This window comes from Xiphophorus hellerii, chromosome 19, assembly GCF_003331165.1.
Source record: "Xiphophorus hellerii strain 12219 chromosome 19, Xiphophorus_hellerii-4.1, whole genome shotgun sequence".
In the NCBI taxonomy this organism is placed as follows: Eukaryota; Metazoa; Chordata; class Actinopteri; order Cyprinodontiformes; family Poeciliidae; genus Xiphophorus; species Xiphophorus hellerii.
This window is the reverse complement of record NC_045690.1, coordinates 16150135-16167878: the sequence shown is the minus strand read 5'-3', so window position 1 is coordinate 16167878 and position 17744 is coordinate 16150135. Positions and strand designations below refer to the sequence as shown.

The following is a 17744-nucleotide window of genomic DNA, read 5'->3' as shown; positions in this document are numbered from 1 at the left end:
AGAGGCGGCTCAGCACCGGCGCACGGACCGCGGAGGATACGGCGCAGAAGATGGCTGACTCGGCCGGGCACCGCGAACCCTCGGCGGGATCCCCGGCGTCACTCGGGTCGCTGAAGAGCCGCAGGACCTCCGGCGTGTGGCGGCTGTAAACAGCTGCCGCCGCTTCTCTCCTCTCGCTCTCTCTCACACACGCCCCCTCCTCCTCCTCCTCCGCTCCCCTCCTCACCGCAAATATTGACAGAAGTATCACAGAGAAAACATGGCAGAAATGGAAAAAGAGGGCAGACCTCCGGAAAATAAAAGAAGCCGCAAGCCAGCGCACCCGGTAAAAAGGGAAATAAATGAAGAGATGAAGGTAAAGAGGCTGTGTGCCAAGCTGCATGAGATTACGCGTGGAGTGTGTCTGTGTTAGAGCAATAGCTGTCCCTCAGAGGAGGATTTTGGCTGCACCTTTGTGCAGTTTGCTACACAATAACCAAACTTTAATTTAGGATGTTTGTGCATTTTTATTATTATTTTTTTTTTCATGTGCTGAAATGGGAGGCTGTGCAGCCTCACACAATGGATGCGGCACACGGTCACTGCTTCACTTTCACTCTTAAGTTGAAGGGATACTCTGAGGGGGTAATGCCGCCTGTCATAATCACGCCGTTTGTGCGCCCTGCTTTTCATGGCTCATCCTGGAGTAAATGGAAAATCCAGTGCGTCAGTGAAGGCGTCAACAGTCCGTCTACTATTACTATTAATACTATCGTACACATACAGGAACTAGTTAGCGCAGCCAATGTGCATAATTAAGAGATCAATTTGAGGTAAACACTAGTCTATCCGTGATGCTTTGGGAGCTCTGCGTGGGTTTGCATTATTTCGTGTGTGCGTGCGTGCGTCTGTGAGAGTGTTGAGCAGCTGCCCAGAGGCGTGTGATCCAGATGTGCGCCTCTTTACGCGCTCTGTCGAGGAGAGCACATTGTGTTCGGCCTCTCCCCTTTTTCCTCACATTGAGCCACGCGTTGTTTCTTTCAGTGGTTTGTGTTCTTTGACTCGGTGCACGCTGGGATATTTGAGCTCCATGCGGTTCATTGTGGAGCATGAAAATGTTCCTGGTATTTATGTGTGTGCATGTGTGTGTGCAGAGGCAACCCGCTTTGTCTGCATCCCCTCATTGTTTGTACACATTTGGCTGGAGACGCAGGAGCAGCCAGTGTTTCCACTGTTGTTGGGGATGGATGAGCAGGTGATCACATCAAGAATAAATGCAGTGATGTGTTTTCATTTCATCATATTTTGGCTGCGAGATTAAATGGTTTTCATGTGTGTGTTGGCGTGTTTGGAGGTGTGTGTGTGTGTGTGTCGTTCCCAAAGCGCATGTGTCACTGCTCATTTTCTGGTACTGTTAAAACAGGAACAAATACTCTTCGTTTCATTCACAGTGAGGATGTTTTGTTTTTGACCCCTTCTGTCAAAATGCATACATCTCACAATTCCAGTGCCTCAAGCTGGAAAACATGTTTAAATATCTGCGTATATCTTTTATTTTTTTGATGATAAAATGATTATTTTGTGGAATAAAATCTGATTATGATGAGAGCGGAAGGATGCAAGTGGATAATAGGTGGTGCTTATAAGCCTCATATAGAAATTTATATATTTTAAGGGTTTATTTAGAATAAAAATGACTGAAAAATAATTTTGTATACAAGACTGACTTATTATAGTCAGATCAGTGCTGACTATAACAGGGCAGCATTATGTATGTTGTCCCCATACATAATGATGGGGACAACTGCTTACTTTAATGTTGTCCAACATACATCTTCAAGAGTAAGGCACAAAAAGTAATTACCAAAGAGATTGGCTGTTGACAGAGTTCTATTATCAGGCATATTAATGGGAAGTTGAGTGGAAGGAAAAACTGGATCGTAAAATAAACTCAGTTTAGGAGTTTTATAGAGATTCACAAGCCACAGGGAGCATGTTAGAGTTAGGGTTGCCACACAGACCTCAAACCTTAACATCATAATTAAAATAAATCAACCAATAATATTCAAATTTATTGCGATGTATCTGCATATGTGGAGTGCAAAATAAAAATAAAAACAGATGCACAAAAAGGACATCTATAAATAAATTAAATTAAATCCATCCAACACCCCCTCCATACTTATCCATCATCTGATCCATTTATTTATTTTTCTTACTTACTCACTCACTCCCCTTTTCCAGCTCTGATGTCTTCGTTGCTGATTACAGAAAGAACGGTTGCAACGGGACGCATGCCAGAGGGCAGGCTCTCTTTTCTTTCCTTATGGGTGAAGTGTTTAAAATGAACAAAATATTCATGAGCTGATTTTTTTTTTTTTGGCATGGAGGTCAGCTTGAAGCACAGCTCCCATTTTTTTTCCCTCCCAGTTTTGTCATTGTTATTATTCATCATGCACGCTGCAAAATGCTGGGAATAAAACAGAAGTCAAACTGATAATGATTTGTCACACTGACCATATGATTGCATGATGCCAGTCGTCACTCAGAGATGAAGTTCACAGGTTTGCATTTTCTTCGGCTGTTAAATGATAGATTTTTTTTTACGACGCAAGTAATCATTCAAAATTCAGTCGACTGACATGTTTTATGATGTGTTTTGAAGCTGTGACATGTCAGTTAAGCATCTTATTTGATTGAAGCGATACAATTTGTCATCAGGTGTCAAGTCTGTTTGGATTTCTTTCAGATAATTTGGTGAATCTTGGCCTCATTTTCTTCACATTTTCTTTTGAAATTTTGTTTTTGATCAAGTTTCAGGAGCAGGAAACAAAACAAAGGATAATTCTTCTCTAAGGCTAAATGTCCGGTCTTTTCTGGGTTTTTTTTTTAGTTTCCTTAAAACTTAACCCTCAAATGTTGGTTATTTTCTCTTCTTGACTCCTCAATATGCAACTTCATAATACCAAGAGAACTTAGTTTTTGCTAGTATTTGTTTTTGAGATTCACTTTTTGCAATAAAACGATTTCTTTTGACATTTTGCACAGATTTCATTTTAGAAATATTATGCAAATTAGCCTCTGCATTTTAAACTGAAAATGTTTGTTTAAAATATCCCGATCGTAGTTTACGTCACCTTAAATGTGTCAGTCGTTATTGTCCCTTTGAATAAATAAAATACTTTTAGATTTTGTTAATTTGATCTGAGCTAATTTGTCTGTTGCTTTTTACTGTGACTTGGATCAAGGTTTCAATCATTTGCTGTCTCTGTCTAATTACCATATTTTTGTAAAGAGAAAAAGACCATATTAAAACATTTCAAAACTTTTATGGAGTGCAATAGAAGGGTAAGTCCCTGGGCCTTTATGATTCAGCTAAAAAAAAACAAAAATCGATCAGTTAGGAAAGAGAAAATATAAAGAATAAAAAAGGTACAATTACAAGGTTGTGCATTATCCTTACCTTAATACTTTGTTGAGGAAACTTTGAGTCAATTTCAGTATCCAGTCTTCTTTGGTGGGAATCCCACATCCTGAATTGCGACAGTGTTCACACATTAAAGGTGAAAAAATACCTTGAATTATTTATTAAATGCAATTTTCTTATATCACAAGAACCTGGCATTGTAACTGGGGGTTATTAACTTTTGAGAGCCACTGTATGAATCTTAAATCTAACATATTGTTTTACATAGAATCATAAGTGAAACTGGCTAGGTGAAAAATCTGAAGTTAGGTTAAAAAAATACTAAATTTTCTTTCTGGCTTTCAGTTAAAAACTTGCTTGACTTATTTAGATAAATTGCAAATATAATCCATAAAAAAATAATATGTAACCTTCTTTCAATCTTATTTTAAAGAGCTTAATTAAATAGCTTTGTTTTTAGATTAAATATCCTTCAACTATGTAATCTGCTGAAATAACTTATGAAATATTCTCACAAAATCTCCCGTTTTAGCTCCCTACCTAAAAAGTATTGCATTTGATAAAAGTCTCATGTGAAACAAAAATGGAGAATGTCAGGAATTGCTATAATGTTCTCATCCAACCAAAATAATCCCATCCTCATTCAGGAGGTGTGATTGGTGCAAAATCAGTCCTTTGATACACTTGGCCGTGTTTCCAAATAGAAAACTTTTTTCCAGGTGACATAATAAACTGAACTTGACTACATTATTTTTGGAATGTGTGTAATTGATTCACCTGTCTCTATGGTTGAACTGAATAGATTGTAAACTGGTGAACTGATGCTAGAGAAACATCCTGAATTTGAACTCAAAAATGTGTATAGACAATAGATGGAGGGCTGTTCTGCACTGATATGTCACCTGTTATCTTCTGAAACTTAGATTCATTTGTAAATTAATGTAGTGGCTAATCTGCTAGGAAATTGAATGTGATTACTTGGAAAATAATCTAAAAGTCGCATGAACATGTTTTGAATATTTCAGAAAAGCCCCACTGTAAACTTTAGCAAGCTTAGAGGTGCTTTCAGATATCTAGCAAGTCCCCTTTAAGTTTTGATAAAAGTTTATCTGTAAGGTGAGAGAAAATAAGCTGTAAATTGTGGAAATGTAACCAGTAAGTTCCAGGAAAGTCTCTTGTAAGTTTTACAAACACAACATCGGAATCCCACAACAGCACACTTTACGCTCTGGAAAGTTGCCTGTAAGTTGATGAAACATAACCTGTACATTTAAAAAATTAACTCGCAAGTTCAAGGAAAATATCCCCTAATTTCTAAAAATAACATTGAAAGTTGCAAGAAAGTAACTCGTATATTTCAGGCAAATTATTTATAGGTTCAAGAAGAGTTCCTGGTAACTTCAAACAAAGTAACTTCCAGGTTTCTAGAAAGCATCATGCAAGTTCCAAAAGTAATGTCTTTAAATCTTGGAAAGTAAATCCTAAAACCGACAAAGTGACCTGTAAGTTCTGGAAAATATCCTTCAAGTTGAGTATAGTTCCTATATTATTGAAAAGTTAAGCAGAAGTTCAAGAAATAGCCCTGTAAATTCCAGAAAATTAATTTTAAATTGAAGTAAGTTCATTAAAGGAAAAATATATAATCATTTTTGAAGGAATCTGTATGAAAATAAAAGTCATCTTTAAGTTTAGGAAACATAGCCTGTTCATTTCAGACAACTTTATTATGTATTGCTACTGACATTGTTTCTTTCGCAGCTAATGGAATTTAAATAGCTGTTTTATTAAATCACTAGCAGGGAATAATATGTTAAAATAATAATGAGGTAAAGCTTCATTTGCTTTGCAGTGTTTTTGTTTTCGTAGCTTGTGAGGCTGCAGTTTGGTTCTTCATCCATCCAGAGGCTAAAAATACTGTAGCGTGATGGTAGTGAATCGAACACACTTGGAAATAAAGGGTAACCTTGTGAACATGGATCGGTTCTAATAAACTGGGTGATAAACCCAATGTCCATTACAGCAGGATTCTGCCTCAATCCTTTTAGTGAATTTTATTGCATTGATTTTCTGAAGAAAGCTTTGATGCTCCTTTACTAAAACCAAAACACAGGTCAGGTTTGCTTCCTTCTCACAATTTAAATATATCTGACCAAATCTAGAGAAACACACTGATTCACAATGTCCCCTTTGAGGACGAATACGTCCCCAACAAAGCAAACAGTCTGACAGAGTTTCCTTCATCTGGCTGCACGGGTAAAATAAGCCCCAGTGAGAAGTTGCAGAGCAGAAGGAGTGGGCATGTAGGGGATCGGAAAGGCCGAGAAGTGAGCTGAGGAACAAGGGGAGAAAGGAATGTATACAGAGCCGGGCTGGCTAAGCTGTAAAAACTGTAACTTGAGCGTCCCTGCTGGATCAAGTATCAAGAAAAGTAGAGGGGAATGAAAGCAGAGGAGAGGGAGAGGCGGCAGGGGAGTGGAAACCAGGGGGAAGCGACGGGGGAAAGTTGGCGTGTGGATTCTGGAATTTTATCACAGTGTTCTGTAACCTGCTCTGGTTTCCTACCGCAAGGTGTCGGTTTCCCACCATCATCATCACCACAAGCCCTGCTGGCTATGTTTGGGTCTGACTGAAGGGAAACAAAGGAGAAGCTTGTTGAAGCAGAATTTTATGTATTTATATCACACAAGTTTCTGAAAATATGACTGAGAAGTATCAGTGTTTGAGCTGCGTCTGTAATAAAAGTATCTGTACTATGAAATTAACACACTTCTACTTATCCAGAACATTATAGTGAACTTGTTTTAAAAAGGTTTTCCTAACGCAACCATTTCACATGCGTGGGAGTCTTATAGACTTGGGTCAGATTGCCCTGATTTTTATTTTGTCAAGAAATATCTGTGATTTTTTTTTTAACCCTTTGAAAATAAACAATAAAAACTTTAACATTTATTGCACAATCTTGTATTACAAACTTCAGAAAAACCCAGACTTTGATTTAAGGAAATTGATTCATATGTTACAAAAACTGCATGTGAAGAAATATTATTTTTAGCGAAATGAAAACAATTCAAGAGGAGTGAAAGTTTTTTTAATTTTATTTAGCTCTTTTATGTGACAACATGTCTGGAAACATTTATTTAGAAGTCCATAACTTTATGTTTCTCTGAGGTTTAAGTAGGATGTGAGACTCAGGCAAATTTCTCTTAGCCACCCTTCAAAATGGGAAAGACAGGAGAACTTCTCTTTTAAATAAGGCAAAGATGTGAGAGTTTTTCACTGTGGTTTTTGGGTCCATATGTTTCATTTTAGTGCCTTGCTTTGATTTGGGGATTTTTGATGAAAACTTTTCTACATGTTGGTCAACACCTGATTTCTGAAAGATGCTTGAATACATGAGCATTTAGAAACTTCTAGTAGTAAATAATAGCTACCTTCTTTCTTACATTGTGAATTTCATCCATTCGTCTTTGTTTTTGTTCTCAGCGTCTCTGCGCTGGAGGTTTTAATCTATGAAACAAATCTATGGGCTCATCTGTCACAAAAGAGCAGAAATATCTTCTGTAACAAGTGCAAGTGCATTTTAAAGCACTTGCACTTGTTATAATCATATTAAATTAGCATTTTAGCCATTTATGTAGATTAAAGGCTATTATGCATCCTCTTTACATACATCTGTAGTTACCTCTGTGCTTCTTTTGCCTCTGTGCACCCACAGCCAAGAAGTTGGTGCAACTGCTTTGATGAGTCGCCAACAAGGATTGGGTTGCACTCTTAATAACACTCGTACTTTCTCAAAGTAGTAGGGTGGCAGAGAGGACAGGTTGGCAGGAAGGAAGGGGAGACACACAGAGATGCTGTGTTTTTGTCTTCCTTGTGTGGTTACCTTACGGCTTATATCCGTTTTACTCTAGAGTACATTTAGGTGCAGGTTATGCTCCGACTCCTTTCTTCAATAGGTGGATTTTCTCCTCTTAAGGTTTCACCTTTACTGCTGGACAATTTTCTGCCCTTGTGCTTTGCTCCTTTTAGCTTTGTTATTTAACAGCCCCTGGTGGAAACATATTTTCACATTTTCTGTTTAGATTTGATTGTGACCAAGTTAATAGACAATAAAACATAATTAGCCACTACAAAAACTATTGTGTGTTATAGTCACGTTGCATGGAAAATCATTGAACCTTGAAGCAGCACAGTGAAGTGAAAAAACAGAATACATGGTTTTTAGGCTTGTTAGCCTTTATTTGTATAAAAGAATTGAAAATGATTTATATATTTGTTTCCTCTTAACAAATACACACTACTGTAGGTTTGACACATTCAGTCCTAATAAAATGCGTTAAAGTCTGTGGCTATAAAGTCACAAAATGCAATTTTACTTTTTCATGGCACTTGGCATAACAACCAAAATAAACCCATTTGCCTCTTACTGTTCCAAAGATATCCTCATACAATGTTTCTGTGAATGACAGCGATGTTGTGTTGGTAGCTGTCACAACCAAACTTTGACTTGTGAAAATCAATCTGACTTCCGGGAAGCTTAAGGCAGAAAGAGCACTGCTGTCATTCATCATTATCTGAGGAGGAGTGTTGTTACTGGAGCTGTCCTCGTTAGCAGCCTTCACACCTTCAAACACCTTTTTCATAAAGCTTGCAGAATGATAATATTATTAGTAACTGGAGTTGATTTTAACTTCTGTGAATAGGATGTCCTTGTACTGTTACAGCAGAAATCATTACATTCTCTGTGGAAAAACAAAAATAGTCTCTTTTTTTTTTTTGCACCGTCTGACATGGAATGAGACAAAAACTTCCTTGTTTTAGATCCATTAGGATTATCAAAGTTATTTGTATTTTGCTAAATGTCAACAATATTAAGATTTTTGATCAGAATTGAATATAATATTCTTCAATAACTGTGATCACTCCAACCAATCTTAAAACAGAAAACGTTTAGGAAAAGCTTATAATGTTTCACACAATCCAGGTGGAGAAAACTCACAAATTTGTGTGGAATTGGATCAGATCACACTGCACAAACAGCATGATGCTTTCTGTAATCTGTCATTGACAAGAATTGTGCCACAGTTAATTTCCTACATCTTCCCACTGACCATTTTTCCACAGTGGTATTTCATGACAGAGTGATCAATAACTCATGTCATTCCTCATTTGTGGTACCCTCCCATCACTTTCACTGAATTCTTCCTGGAATAACAAGAACTTTTATATAAGATGAGATGAAGCAGGTCTCTGCTCCTCCTGGTGTCTCAGATATGCAGAGCTTATTCTTTGAGGTCTCTGCTTGAATTCCTTTTAAGCCACATAATTTTGCATGATCTTTGATTAAGTATTTTTTAAGTTAGTGGGCTGATGTAATTTTCATTCTGAACAAACTAATTCATTTGTACACATTTAACATAATTAGGTGGAGTCTGCAAGCTCAAATACATTTCATTGTATTTGAGCTTTAAGCTAATGTTAGCCGAAAATTTAAGTTAAATTTAGTTATTTCTTTTTTATTGAAAAATAACAGCACAACTTCTTCACGGCTCAAGTTGCAAAAAATGGCTCTACTTTCAGGTTACTTTCTGAAACTTGCATGATGTTTTCTTGGAACTTAGAAGTTAGTTTCTTAAAATTGAAGAACTTATAGGTAACTTTTCAAAACACACATTACTCTTTAGTTTTAATTCCAACAGTTTCTGAAAGGGGAGACGTTGCACTTTCCAGCCAATATCGTGTTATTACTGTAATTTTACCCCTGCCATACCAGAGAGTGAAATTAATCTGAGAGCCACTCTCTTAATAGACGGTAAATTGTAAAAATAACTTGCTAGATATTGAAAGTTCCAGTTATTGTGGATATTTGGGCAAATATATTTACTCACAAGACATTTAAAAAACTGAATACAATTAAAATAAGCAAAAAATATCCAGGCATACATTTTAAATTTAGGACATGAAGGGTTAAAAACTAGATAAGTTTCAAACCTTATAGGGTTCCAAGTGTGTTCAGTGGGTCAGGACTAGAGGTGTTTGGCCCAACCTCTCCACTCATTCTGTAGTTAGTCTGAGGAACCTCACTCTGTGGGGTGAGCATTGACATATAGGTGTTAATGTTCAGTCTCTCGGAGTGAACGGATGGGATTGCTACTGGTTGCAGAATCTAATTTTGATTAGGCATCTTCATCACTGGAAAAACCTTATTTGTCCAGTGATGAAGATGCTGCCCCACATCATCACACTGCCTCTACCAGAAGCTGGAAGAGAGCATGTAGGGCACATCACATAATCTACCCTGTCACGATATCCATAAATGCAGTGTATTATAAATACAGCATTTTTAAAGCGAAATAAACACATTTGATTTATTGCTATGTCACCCAAACACAAATTTTCCTACTTTTGGGCTACAGTTTACAGCTAGATAAATTTTTAACTGTGAAAGACTGCACAGTACTTACTCTTGCAACCTACAGAAACCAGAAACATGTTCATAACTAATTTTGACCAGATTTGCTCTTATAAGAACATTTGCTCTACTGATCATTTCCTGGCCTGGGACTAATATTTTTGTAATGACCCAATAGATTTATTCTCACAAGGAACATTTTCATGTTTTATAGCCAAATAAAGGCTGAATCTTGTACTGCAGTAACACTTCATTGAACAGATGCTTCTGGAAATGTTCCAGCTGAGAGACAGACGTATGCTGACGATGAACCACATACATTAACCACATTATGGCTCTGAACTAAAGCGCTTAATCACTGTGTTGTGAAAGAAATACTTTACTGTTTCACCTGCATGGGTTTTAAAATATGCATTTGGACATCTGGGCAAAAATGTCAGCTCATATTACGATGCTTTTTCAACCCAAAAGGTGATACTTACCTAAACCTAAGCAACAGATTTATTGTTTTAATCAACAGTGACTTTATGCTATAGTTTCTAGCTTCTTGTTCCTCCTCTTCTGCTTAGTTTCTGTTTATTTATTTGGTATTTTTTAGTTTTGCTTAAGTGAAAATTTTGCTGAACTGAAACTGTAGTTAATCATTTTAATTCATGATTTAATAAGAGAGGGTATTACCTTCTCAATACTTTCAAATCCTTTTTATGACTCACATTACCTTTTTCTGATAATAAGGCCAGTTTTATGATGTGAAATATCTAATAGAAAGATTCCAAAAACATAAAACACATTAGATAGGCGATAACTTTGACAGTACTGTAATTCAACATTAAGGAAGCTTAAGTCCTTATTGTATGTTTTTTTTTATAAGTATTTTTGTCCCCTGTCTGTTTGTGCTACAGAGTTTTGCAGAGAATACCATGAATGAGTTGCTGGGTTGGTACGGCTACGACAAGGTGGAGCTAAGGGACGCCGATAACCTGGAGATTGGAGAGATGCCGCAGCACATCTCAGCACTCAAAGGCAAGTCTCACATTCAGCTTACCCTAATGGATAACTCTTTGCTGCATGCTGTGGTTTTGTAATCATTGGTTTGAAATTCAAAGTTTGAATTTTGCAGCATCTCTTATTAAGTAATTTTCTCTGTCAATAACTGTTTATTTTATAAGATCTAAACCTCATGATGTTTATTAATAACAACTTGAACCAGTGTTTTTACCTCCTAACTATACACTTTTGCAACTGCACTCACTGACAAAACCTGAGAACACATGAGGAATGGTGTAACAGTTGCGCTAAAAAGAAAGCGCACCTGCTCTCAATTGTTAGGTTTCACATAATTAGAAAATTCTAATGATCCAGCCTGTTGATGTTTGTGAAAAAACTTAAGTACACTCAATGGTTCAGAATGACATAGAACCACTTTTAAGAGCAGAAACTCTCATGAAGTCATTTACTGTTTGATTTTGGCCCACATAAAACAACTTCACTTCATAGAGATTTGCAGATATTTTTTCATCATTTCAATCAGCTTGAGGTCTTCGTTCAAAATACATTTTCCCCGTACTCTTATGGTTCATTCAGATGTAGCTTCACAAACACAAATCGTAATCAGAGTGAGAGTTTTAAATTGTATGATTGGGTAACGCGCAAAAGTTGCAAACTGCTCGTACCGCTTGGATTATTTTGAAACAGAAAAGATGTTTTTCTGTGTTGCAGGAAGATATTCTCAACCTTAGGATGTTACATTACAACAGCATTTGCAGCGAGTGGACGCATCTGTTGGTCATGAAAATCCTTAAATTGTTTGAACCCTTTATCTGTACAGAAAACTCGTTGCCAAAAATCCCAGGTTCGACAGAGAGCAGTGAAGGCTCTCCAGACAGAGCCAACAGCTCCCTGTCCTTGCCAAACTCAAGAAATGGAGTCGCCGAGCCATCCAGCACTCCATCCACCTCCACGCCCAGCACCAAGGAGCATGGAAACATGCCAATAGTGGTCCCTATGATCCCTCCACCGCTTATCAAGCCCCCTGCAGGTATTGGCACATGAATGCCTCCTTCTATTTTTCTTTAGGCATTTTCTCACTGAAACACACTTAAACAATACAAGTTGAAGATAAAAGAGATTAAAAAGACCAGAACAATCTTACCATTAATAAAAGACAATGGTCACAATCAGATCTGTTTAGCCCGTTGTTTTTGACTACCGTGTCTTCTAGTTATGCTATCAAGAATGTGTCATGTCTTAATCTACAAGGGGAAGACTGTCTTTCCAGGCATTTCAGCTGAACTTTGCTGCATTTAAAAAACATGCCAACTGAGATGGCATATTGCTTAGACTGAAAGCTTGTTGAACTTTTGACATTATAGACCAGGAGTTCTCAAATCCAGGCCTCGAGGGACAGTATCCTGTGATTTCTAGATTTGTTTCTGCTTCAGTTGAGGTCATTAGCAGGTCACTGGAGAACTGCAGACTGAGGAGGTAATTTAACCATTTAATATGGATATCTTGAACCAGGAAAATATCTAAAAATTGCAAGACACTGAACATTGAGGCTTGGATTTGAAGACTCCTGTTGTAGGCTTTAGTATTTTGCTATTAAAGCAGAAACATTGCATGGACTTGAAACTAGTGTTTAAACAGAAGGAATTTCTCAGTTCATGAAAACAAGACAGGGCCTAGAATTCAACCCTGAGGAACTCCACATGTAAATGATCAGCAACACCACTTTAATGTGGAGTTCCTCCAGCTTCCAGTCTTGGCCCCAGCTTGTTTTCAAAATATTCATTTCCTTTTAGGAAGTGCAGAATTCCTTTACATTGTTTGCTGATGATATTCAAATCCGCTTTCCTATTTATGCCCAAACTAATGTTTCTTCTCAGTCTTTACTGGTATTAATAAAACTTAAACCGAAGTGTCCTACTTTGAAATGATGACAGAAACCATGTATTGCTGTTCAGAGGTCAGATGGTCCTGATAGTCTTCTTTAATTTTGTTCAGTCGGTCTTTTCTTAACAACCTTAGTATATTTTTATCTTCTTTAAATTAACAAAGTAAATCTTTAGACATTGTGCCTTGTTTTCTTCCTTAAGATTTTGAAATCAGTATCTATGGCTTTATGTCGAGATGTTTACATGGCTGTAATTTGACTTTTCACAGGAACTGATAAATAGAAGCATGAAACTCTAATCCACTGTCCATTAGTAGGTTAATTTGAATATCTAATTGTTGGTTTTTAAAGGTCCTTTTCAGTCACATCCTATTTGAAAGATATTGCAATTGTTTTATGTCATCATGAACCATCTGAGGTGAGCTAACCTTCTCAGATATAACTCCTAAACTATTAGAGAATGTTCTAATACCTCAAATTTTAAAGGAATATTCAAAACCCAGCTCGAATTTTCCATTTGTTTAACAGAAAACCATACAAACGAAAGTGATACCGACATTGACACAAATGTTTATACAGTGTGAAAAGTTTGGCCTCCATATCAGCCAGAGACGGCCAGCTAACGAGCTCGATACCTGCTGTACACCTTGTTTTCCACCAGCTGCCCAGGTGCCAGTATTACCCCATCAACTCTCAGAGGAAATGTCAGCGCTCCGTGGCCTGACAGGGGGCTTCATTATCCCTCGTGTCTGCTGTGGACAGGAGGCTGATACACTCCGACGGAGGGAGTGTGCCGCCTTGGCAGCGCCCAAGACGAGTCCCCACTGGCCCTGCCCAGGCAGGAAAACAGATGGTGCGGCCCCACTTAAAGCCTGGTACCAGTTAACTACCAGGCTGACACCTTCTTCAACTCATCTCACCCCCCTCCAACCTATCCACACACACTCTGAATAATTCATGTGCTCCACTAAAATCCCACAAAGGCTGTTTTGAGGTGCAGGTATGGAGAATGATGGTGGCATCTAGTCGGGAGGCTGCATAATTACAGTGATAACTGTCCGCCTGAGTGTTATGAGAGCTTCCTAGGAGGGGCAAGCATCTCCCTTTTTATAAATACATCAAGAAAGATTTAGTAATTTTACATTAGTTTTGGTACCATGCAGTATCCTTCCACTCATTCTGTTCTTTAAAAACGCTAAGCTTTTTCTTGGCCCTAGCCCTTGTCTCGGTAATACTCGCAGTGGGTATTGATTATATGAATGAGAGAAGAAAAAAGAGGAAATGCAGACTGAGTCTCGTTTGCCGTTTTTAGGGCCCAAGAGAGTTTTTCCCCCTAATTGTGAGTTAGTCTTTACTTAAAATCGGATGGCCCTGTAGATCCATTAAGCTCCAGAAGAGGTGAAAAGCCCTTCCAGCAGTGATAAAGAGGTGACACGAGGTGAAATACTAATGGGGCCTCATCCTTCCCACCCTCACCCACGCACAGTCATAATGTGATAATTGGGAGATGCTAGAGGGAATATTGGAGGATCTTTCTCATTTCAGCGGCAACTGCACTAAAAGCCCAAAGCTCATAATCAGGAGTCACAGTTTACCACAGAAGAGGCCTTTCACTATCACCAAGGGGCTTTTAAAATAATTTGCAACCCAGACACTGAAGACTTTTTATTTGGATTAACTGTTTAACAGGCTAGGATTGGAGGAACTGTGAAGAAGACTTTCTTATCAATGTGTTTTTCCCCCACATCATATAGAAATAACTGAATAGGTTTTATTAATAACTTTTAAGTCATCTCAAAGTCTTCAAATCATTGACACAGCTTGCTGACTTTGAAGACTGAGTCAAACACCAAACACACTTAAAATGGACCATGAGAATTTGATACATTATCAGATGTTTCAAATTTTTACATCTTTCATTGTTTTAATAAAACTACACAGCACATTCTGCAAAGTTAAATCAACACTATATCGACTATCTATTTGGTCCTTATCAAAATTGGGGTTCATTTAACTCTTTCAGTTATTTAAACAAAAAATGTAGTAATTTTAACACTTGAAATAGTTATAACTATTCAAACTATTGTTGAAATAACTCTGTAAAAGTTAAATCAATGCCAATTCTGAAAAGGACCAAATAGACTCGGCATAGTGTTGATTTAACTCTGCAGAATTTGTTGTGTACATTTTGAGGGGTTTTTTTTACATCTTTGAACAAATACTTCTGTTTCACGCATAGTGGAGTTGACATTTAATTTTTCTGCTGATCTGCTTATGCTTCAGCACAGATTACTGGTTTGCACCAAGTTAACATTTTCAGCAGTTTTCTTCTTCAGTTTCACCTGATGCTTGGTTTATACATCCCTTTAAAGAGTTTTAATGTTCATATGTTTCTACTATATCATCTACAACAGCTGCTTCTGGATTAATTCAGTTTTTTAGCATATTTTCTTACCAACTCAGCTCACAACATTTACAATGTATTTTTTGAGAAAATAGATTTTTTTTCTAGCTATGTTATTTCTCTCCCTTTGTCTAGATGAAGACACATTAAATGTGCAGATTATGTGCGCTTGGTGCCAGAAGGTCGGCGTAAAACGCTATTCTCTGAGCATGGGGAGTGAACTGAAGAGCTTCTGCAGCGAGAAGTGCTTTGCTGCCTGTCGCAGAGCCTATTTCAAGAGAAACAAGGTAGGAACCCCTGCTTTTCGTCAGCTTTGCATTTTCTAGACACTTCTTAAGGGTCGTTTGGTCACAAGTTATCATGCCACCACATGACATCACCGACACCGACTGGAAAATGAAGCTGATGGATCCATGACTTCATGAATTTACAGTTGACTGAATAAATATTAAGCAGAAAGGTTGAGGGGGGGTTCAATAATTTCTGTAGATTTATCAATGGTTTGGAAGGAGTCTGTACAGTAGACATCTAAAGCTATCTTCTCTGTTTAATATGAAAACATATAATGGACAAACAAATGTCCTTCCCAGTTCAAAATCCCAAATGTTTTACCTTCAAGCCCTTGACTGCAGCTAAAACAACTTGGAAATGTAAACTTTTTGGCATGCAAATTAATCAAAGTAAATAAAAATTTCTTTCTTTACCCCATACCATTATTCCTGTTAATATAATCATTTGTCAGTCATCGATTCCTCCTGGGATTTTATGCCTGCACAATAAAGTTGCTAATTGACTCCCATTACCATTGTTTATGTAGTAGCTACATGCAATTAAGGCTACATTTGCAAACACCACGTTGTTTTTAAGGCCCTTTTGCACTGCAGGGCCGGCGTGGCCGCAGTTGACACGGATCCGCTGTACTGCGGCTCTGGCCCAATTATGTTTGCATTGAGCCTCATCTAGAATCTAAAGTCTAGCAAGACCTCTGAAAAAGTCTGGAAGATGACTCGTCTCTGTACCAGTCTCCACAGCAAACGAACCAATCAACGCCTGACTTCAAACCAGCAAGGTCTGGCCGGCCCGAATGGAACCAGATCCCTCGGGGTTCCAGGGAGCGGGGTGGTACCGGGCTGTACGTGCTAAGTGCAGAAACACCTGACCCAGCTTGAACCCAGGCTGAGCAGTGCAAAAGGGCCTCTAATTTGAGTCAATATGAAGTGACTACGTTTTCACTCCAACGTAGGTAAACTGATGTATAATTACTTTTAGTTTTAGTTTGTTTACAATTTGGAAGCTAAAATAACAAAAATTACAACAACCTAAGAGGAAAAAAACAAAAAAACTAAAAATTCCAAGTTTGTTATTTTCTAACCTAGTGTAACTGCTTTGCATGAAGACTCAGCATTCTTTATAAATATGGAGAATGTTTGTCTGACCTTGTTCAATTTATTTTTCTAATTTATTAGGGCAGAAAAACTGAATAAAATACTGTAAAGAAACCAATGCTAATCCTTAGTACTAACTGAGATCAACAGACTAATCACAAACATAAAGCTGTGGGGCATTATTATATTTTCGTTCTCATTTTTGTTTTTTGAATAAATGTATACTTTATTGTAACAAGCAGAAATATTACCCACTAATGCAGTTAGCAATAGCATTACTAAACTTACACCGTTTTGCTGTTTACACCCCAATCTGTAACCCCCCCCCCCCAAAAACAATAAAGTATGTTGAATTTTTGATTCATTAATTGATTACCCAACAAATCATGTATCATAGATAACTAATGAATTAATGATTAATACCAAGTTGGATTTCTAGAGACTGGTTGGTCACAACAAAGACCAAGGTTTAGTTTAAAAGTGCTGCGAGGACCAGCAAAACTGCAATGTAGACAGAAAATCCATCTTGACAGAAATAATTTTGTCTTCTAATCAACTTATTGAGCTTTTCATATTTTGTAAACTAGCATCATTATGCCATAAAATAGCCTGTAGTCTAATTGTTACTATTACCAATCATCATAAATATAAGTTGTACAGTTCTCTCCACAATAATTGCCCCCCTTGTGAATTCATGTATAAAGGCTTTCAAATAAATTGTTGTTCTTGAGAGTTGGTGACCCCAAGAAACTAGTTTTTCTGCAGCCAAAACGTGATTACTAAACATGTTTTATTTCTCTTTAGTAATAGAAGATCCTTGTCCTCCTTGTCCAGTTTGTCACAGATCAACTGTTGTTTGCTCTGCTCCATCTTTTGAATTATTCCTCTGACTATATATATATGTACACACACACGCACACACGCCTGCACACCCCCACACACGCATATATATATCTAAACTTTATATTTTATATTTTATTTGTTTTTGTTTTACTTGTTCAGTGTGGGATCATGCTCTTGCAATAAAAGGTTCTTTATTTCAAGGCCTTTTTGCACACCTTTACCAGGAGCACCAATAATTGTGGAGAGTGCTGTTCCAACAAACAAAACGTCTTGTTTAACTGCACTCTCATCTCCTTTACTGTGGTTAAACAAATCTCCTTTCTCTTTTATACCCAAGCTGGGATATATAAGGACTTATACAGTGAGTATACCATATTTTACTCTGCTGTTTGTCCGTCCTG

General features: G+C 37.5%; 1 protein-coding gene across 5 annotated transcripts in view; it reads left to right on the top strand.

Annotated features, from left to right (window-relative positions):
• The window catches only part of sobpa (sine oculis binding protein homolog (Drosophila) a), a 42668-nt gene continuing 24924 nt past the window's right edge, over positions 1–17744 (top strand). For 2 of the 5 annotated variants that reach the window (XM_032546465.1, XM_032546463.1), the window contains exons 1-6: positions 1–355; positions 10721–10841; positions 11647–11856; positions 13373–13564; positions 15251–15402; positions 17681–17704. In XM_032546465.1, the coding sequence (XP_032402356.1) occupies positions 260–355; positions 10721–10841; positions 11647–11856; positions 13373–13564; positions 15251–15402; positions 17681–17704 (795 nt within the window). In that variant the 5' untranslated portion in view covers positions 1–259. The remainder of the gene's footprint in view (positions 356–10720; positions 10842–11646; positions 11857–13372; positions 13565–15250; positions 15403–17680; positions 17705–17744) is intronic. The other 3 variants (XM_032546467.1, XM_032546464.1, XM_032546468.1) reach the window with 2 other exon arrangements.